Genomic DNA, 7027 nt, shown 5'->3' with positions numbered 1-7027 from the left:
TTATATGTGGTATGTATCCTTTACAGATTTGCTACCTTTGAGCCATGCCCCTAGATATTTTGGTATTTTCTTGAGAAGTCTGATTTTTATGTTTTTGCCTGTAAAAAAATAAAAACTTCATTGGTGATATTTTGGGTGACAAAATTAGATGGCACAATAATTTTAGTATATTTTGTTTTAAATATAGAAGCATTTTTAAAAAATAAATTTTTTTAGTCTAGAACCATGATAAAATATCAAAACTATCTTTTGCAATTAGCTCACCATTATAATGTCATTTTTTACTTCTACATATTTTTCTTCCAAAATTGTTTTGTTTTTTGTTAATTAATATATGTGTATGATACATAATAGTTTATATTTGTCTTAGGCATGAAAGTAGATGCTCTTGGGCATTCATTCCTGTATTTATCCTTATAGGAATTATTTCCCTGATTAATTGAACTATATATTAAAATTTTGATGATTTTTTTCATATATATAGCCAAGTACTAGCTCTGCTAATTTGGATGTAAGAAAAAAAAAAAAGCATTATTATTATTTTTTTTACAATTCTTCTCCATCAACAAGTTATCCTTTATGATCTTTACACACACATGTGTGCACACACATGCACACACACACACATGCAATTTATAATTTGTGACTATTTGTATGTGATACTTCTTTCTTAATGTATGATCTTCACTGCAGGTGTGCAGTCTCCCAGAGGTTTTTCTCTTCCTATCAGTGAACCTGTTGTTCCTTCATGATTTCCAGGCTACTTCCATACTTATATCTGCCTGGAGCTAACTGAATGCAGGAAGGTAGAGGACATAGTTGGTCCCTTAATGTATATGTAGGAGGAGGTAAGGATCCTTCATCATCTCCTATGTTGATAAATCTGTCCATTCTTTACTACAGAGCCATTCCATTTGGAGCCAAAGGAAGACTTTTATTTTAGAAAATATCTTCACTCAAAGGAGGTTATTTCCTAATTCTCTTTTCCCCCCTAAGTATGTAATCTACTAATTACCTCTTGTTCTAATAGAAGATACTGGGATTATTGCTTTGTACAGATTCTTATTTTCTTCTAATGTCTGTTGTCTACTGAAACTTCAGGGTATTCCCAATAACCTGGCTTTAAATTAGTATACTAGACATAACTACTTTATAAACCTATATGCTTCAATTTTTTTTTCAAAATCAGACTCTGAATATGTGCCAACACCATCTTTCCCTCTCCTCAGGGCAAATTATAGGTTTACTTTTATATTATATTGTCAGACTATCTGGCATGCATTACCTGAATCCAAAGGTAGATTAGTTGTGACCTTGCAATGTTGATGATTTCTGAGTGCTTTTAACAAGAATGAGAGAAAGTATTTAGTTTGATGGTTGAAGGTTCAGGTGCCTTTCTTTCATTCAGTAGTTGTAAAAGTGCACTAGTAAAGAGAACAATTTTCTCTATCCATTTTGTGGCAAATTATCATGATTGTTGTGTATTCTGTAGTTTTTGAAGACCACACTCTCCTTATGCCATAGGGAATTTTTGTGGCTGAGAAGTAGAAATGATCTCTGCTTATAGTCCAGATAACAATGGAAGAGTGTTACCTACCTAGGAGAAAGTAAAGACTTAAGAATTTCAGTGTAAAACCTAGTATGGTATTTGTGGAGTGCATGACTTTAAAACATGAGCTTTTCTTTTTTTCCGGAGGTTTTTGGGGCATGATCATTGGTTTGAAAGTTGCCCTGAGAAACATCAGTGTAGGGACATAAAGTTTGGATTTAAAGAGAGAGAGATAGATTTCTCAGTAGTGAGAAATTATTAAACTTAGGCTATCACATGAGTATTACATATATTTGAGTTGTTAGGACTAATGTGCACATCAGATAATTGGATCAAATGCTGGATTTTCAGGGTGGGGATATCCTATGAAAGTGAACACTCGTCTGTGCCTATTGTTAAGGATTCATTCCTCTTTCTCCTTCCCTTAACAGAAGTGTACCAACAGTGTACCATATTTCAGATGGTACTTTGCATATAAAAATGAAAATTATATTGTTATGTAGTTCTTTTGTTCAGAACTCTTCTTTGTTTATCTGGGTGAAAATAACTGAATTTGTTGGATTTTCATTTTTCTTTTAGGTTCAGTTTATGAACCTCTTAAAAGCATTCATCTTCCAAAACCTGATAATGAAACTCTGTGGGATAAATTGGATCATTATTACAGAATTGGTAAGCAAAACTTGATGAAAACATGTTAGCTATAATTAGTATTCACTATGCCCTGGCTATATTGTGTACATTATATGATGCTATACTATTGTTTGGATTTGGGTTAGTTTCAATGCTTAGGTTGCTATGAAGTCCAGTTATACATATATACCAGGACTACAAAATGAATACAGCAGATTATATTGGGCTCTTGAGTAACTTTACAGCTATCACCAGAATTTTACTAGGTCTGAAAACTTGAGGATATTTCTTGAAGAATACATATATATTTCAAGTATCAACTTGCTCATCTGGCTATACATAATTATCAGTTAATCCTGAACTATTATATCAATTTGTAATTCACTGAGATAGAAATGATAATAGCAGGTTAATATTTTTAATAACAGGTCTTAATTTTTGTTTGTTTTTCTGGATCAACCTACACAAACTTTTTTTCAATGTGAATAAATAACTTTTAGATATATATGTATGGAATGCTTCCTTATTCTTCAGACCATACTTTGGAATGTCTGTTAATTTTTTTCAGGTTGTTTCTTGTACTGTTTTTTGTCCTATTATGGCAAATGACAATCGGCAATTAATGTCCTATTACAGCAAAAACATTTTTTGTCTTCTTCAAAAATGTGGATTACTTTTGTCTATTTAGACCTCACTGGAAACTTTATTTTAACTTTTTTTTTTTTTTTTAATTTTAGTACAGGGTCTACAGGGTCTCACTACACAGATCAGACTCATAGTGATTCCCCTGTTTTAAGCCTCCCAAGTGCTGGGATTACAGGCGCGCACCACCACACTCACTCTCAATAGCTGTCTCAGCATGCCCCAGTGGTGGGGCCGGCATGGTGTGCCAGGTATTAAACCTTGATCCCTGTGCCTGCCTAAGAAGGCACTTTAAACTTATTTTTGATCAAGCTGCTACAGGCATGCTTAAGTTACTCTTTTTATCTTCTTTGTAGCAATAACTAACCTAAGAGCTAATTATAATTTTAAAAGAAATAGGAATTATTTGCTTTTGACTTTAAGGACAAAACTAAGTTTTACTCAGCCAAAAAGTAATACGTATACTGGTATTCTGGGAAAATGTTAATCATAAGATCCGTTTAGACTGAGAAAAAAACAAATTTTAATTCCTTAATCTCTGGGAAGGAGTGTTTTACACTTCTGAAAAACTATCTAATAACTATAATTTTAGCTTAGATTAATTTAATGTATTTTGGGACAGGCATTATTTATCCATTTATTTAGACAGGCATGTTAGGTTTCTGTTGTTGACACAAAATATCCAAAAAAAAAAAAAAAAAGACAACTTAAAAGAATAAAGCTTTTTTTTTTTTGACAGACTGGGGATTGAACTCAGACCCTTGCGCTTGCCAGGCAAGTGCTTATTCTACTGAGCAATCTCCCCATCTCTGAAAGCTTTATTTTGGCTACTGGTTTCAAAATTTTTAGTTCACGGTCAACCAACTCTATAGCTTTAGGCCTGTGGTGAAATCCAAACATCTCTTGGCTAAAAGGTATGGCTCCTTGTAGTGGCCAGGAATCAAAGAGGAGAAGGCACTGGGGATAAGAAAGCTCTTCCAGATTACAACCCCAGTGATTCTCTTATTTCAGTTAAGCCTCACCTCTGAAGCCCATTCAGCTTAGTGGCCCTGATTCCAAAAGCCCCACCATGGAAAATGTGATCCTTGTGTGGTAATGTTTGCTATTAGCCAGAACAAGAGGCTAATAGCTTGCACAAAATGTAATTTTAGTGTATCAAAGATTAATTTGCTAACATCTTCATTCTATATAGAGATGGAATTCCATTTCAGAAATGCTAAAGGACATCCCTAACCTATACAGTATAATAAGTAAAATGAATATACTTTTATGAAGACCAGTTACAATTTAGTTCTCAGTGAAATACAGGATTCTTGCCTATTTTACGGTGTAGCCTCATCTTCTTAAATTTTTGATGATTGAATTAGCTATATAATTTAGTAAATACAAAATACTCTGTTATAATTTGTTTTAAGCTTCCACACTGAACTGGTTATTTCAAAAAATTTGTGCTCAGCTTTTTTGGTTGATCTACTTTTCTCTGTGCCTGCTATTTTCTAATAATATTTGTATCACATGTTCTCATTAACTAGGATATGCTAAAGGCTTTCAGTTCTAATTAATTAAGTCCTTTTCTAAAAAATAAGAAGACCTCTTCTTGGTGTGTGGATTCCCAGTTAGGCTCAAGCAACAAGAATTTGCTAAACATCTTTAAATATTTTGTAATGTAACTAAGTTTAGAAGCAACAAAATTATTTAGAAATGAAGTAATCAAAGATGTTTAAGATAGTCAAAGCAAAGGGTTAGCTGTACGATTCATTCTTTTTCTTATGTTTGGCTATAGTTAAGTCCACATTGCTCCTGTATCAAAGTCCAACCACTGGACTCTTTCCGACTAAAACATGTGGTGGTGATCAGAAGGCCAAGATCCAGGACAGTCTGTACTGCGCTGCTGGGGCCTGGGCGTTGGCGCTAGCATACAGGTGAGCTGATGTGGGACCATCTAGTAATTCTAAGATTTTTGTTTGGTCAGGTCAGATTAAGCGGCTATGTTTCCAGTTTCATTCCTTTGTGACCTCTTGTCGCCTATGGTGCCTTTTCGGCCCCTAAACCCTTTCGTTTTATAAGAGTTACACAAGACAGTTCTGATATTTTATGATTTTTTGATCAATATTTTTTTATCTCTAATTTTCTCAGCCAGTATTAGTCTTTGGTACAATGAACTACCTATCCGTGCTCGTTTAAGTGATTGGTTTCAGTCATTGAAGGAATTAATGGTAATTAAATTTTGCAGATGATAAACTTGTAGTTAATAAAATTGTTCAACTGACCATGGTGGCACACACCTGAAATTGTAGCACTTAGTAGTCTGAGGTAGATTTGCTTAATTTAAGGCCAGCCTGGGTTCCATAGTTCAAAACTTGTCTGAATTACATAGTAAGACCCTGTCTCAAAAAATTAAATAAATAAATAAATTTGTTTAAATAAGCAGCTATGTTTCCAGTTTCATTGATTAGTGAGTGTTCTTTAGGACCCCTTCTTTCTGGTTTAGTATTTTTCCCACTGTGGTTTATTGAGGTATCAGTTGTTAAATGTGGTTGTAATCAAGCAATTATTTTATGAAGTTGAAAAGTTTCACAATACAGAATTTAGTCTTTTGTTTATTGTATGTAGAAGACACCAATCCTGAATCTTGATCTTTGAAATACATTTTATTCATAAATTAAGATTATTAAATTTTGGGGTATTTTTCTGAGACTGACCTTTGTATTTATGATTTGAAAATTTTATCTTCTAAGTGAACATTGTTCCTCTGTCATAAATTATTAAAATGTTAGATTTTTAAAACAAAACAATTATTGTGTGGTAATTGTCAAACTATTTCTTTATATTATGTAAGTACAATTTGATTTCATTAAGCATAAGGCTGCTAATACTCTAATGGGTACAAGAAACATTAGTACTAGCACTTTAAATCCTTAATCCAGAAATAATGCATAATTGTGTTGTTTCCTGTGTCATGAAACAAAGATAAATCCACATCAACAGTGCTAATTTTTTTTTAACCAAAATCACTAACATAACTCCATATGAATGAGTAATCTGTCACAATTGGATTGTTGATTCTTGTAGACAAATTGTCCAAACTCTTAAAAAATATAGGTATATTAAGCAAGGTTTAATAAGACTTATTAAAGAAGAGTATTTTATACATATATTGAGGTATCAGTTGTTAAATGTGGTTGTAATCAACCACATTTGTATTTGAGGTATTGAGGTATCAGTTGATATTGAGGTATCAGTTGTTAAATGTGGTTGTAATCAAATATCTATCTATCTATCTATCTATCTATCTATCTATCTATCTATCTATCTATCTATATATGTAGAGAGAGAGAGAGAGAGAGAGAGAGAGAGAGATTGGCTTATTCAATCAGAGTCTTGATAGTCCCACAGTGTCCATTGATCAGCTGGGGCACCAGGAAAGCAAGTAGTTGCTCAGTCCAAAAAGCTGGGAGCCTCAGAACAAGAGGGTACAGTGATACAGCTTTAATCCAAGGCTGAAGTTCTGTAAAGTTCCTAGAGAGTTGCTATTGTGAGTTCACATTGAAAGTCTGAAAAAACTAGAATTTGATGTTCATGGGCAGTGGCAATAAACATCAAAACGTGCTCAAGAAGAATAGTTTTTTTTTTTTTTAACCAATTTTGTAGGTTTATATCTGGTAACCAAAACAATTTGAAGATAACATGCAACACAACAATTATTGTTGAATCCTATTACTTTGTTTAATGAAATGTGTATTATTTCCAATGTTTTTGTTACCATTTTGTACTCTTTTTTTTTTTTTGGTGGAACCGGGGATTGAACTCAGGCCCTTGTGCTTGTCAGGGAAGCGCTTATTCCACTGAGCCATCTCCCTGGCCCCCCATTTTGTACTCTTTAAAACATTAAAAAAAGAAGGAGAAGAAGAAGAAAGAAGAGGAGGAGGAGGCAGAGGAAGAGGAGAAGAAGAAAAAGAAGATGAAGAAGACAAAGATGAAGATGAAGATGAAGAAGAAAAAGAAAGAAAGAATCAAGCTTGTGTACTGACTTGTGATTTTTCTTCTCCTTTTTGTCCCATATGGACCCCACTGGAGAGTGACATTCACATTTATCATGGGTCTTTCTTAGTTTACTAACCAATGTGCCACTTTCTCTTGAAGACATCTTTAGCAACATACCTGGAAGTATGCTTTACCAGTTTCCTAGCCATTTCTCTAATATAT

At 33.4% G+C, this 7027-nt stretch overlaps 1 protein-coding gene across 5 annotated transcripts in view; it reads left to right on the top strand.

Moving 5' to 3' along the window:
- The window catches only part of Phkb (phosphorylase kinase regulatory subunit beta), a 268116-nt gene that overhangs the window by 42049 nt on the left and 219040 nt on the right, over positions 1–7027 (top strand). For all 5 annotated transcript variants that reach the window (XM_023712979.1, XM_004629191.2, XM_023712977.1 and 2 more), the window contains 2 exons: positions 2129–2218; positions 4605–4743. In XM_023712979.1, coding sequence (XP_023568747.1) covers positions 2129–2218; positions 4605–4743 — 229 coding nt within the window. The remainder of the gene's footprint in view (positions 1–2128; positions 2219–4604; positions 4744–7027) is intronic.

The sequence above is a fragment of the Octodon degus genome, unplaced genomic scaffold (genome assembly GCF_000260255.1).
Source record: "Octodon degus isolate 3935 unplaced genomic scaffold, OctDeg1.0 scaffold00028, whole genome shotgun sequence".
Taxonomy (NCBI): domain Eukaryota; kingdom Metazoa; phylum Chordata; class Mammalia; order Rodentia; family Octodontidae; genus Octodon; species Octodon degus.
Note: the sequence above shows the minus strand (reverse complement) of the source record. Positions and strands in the feature narration are given on the sequence as shown.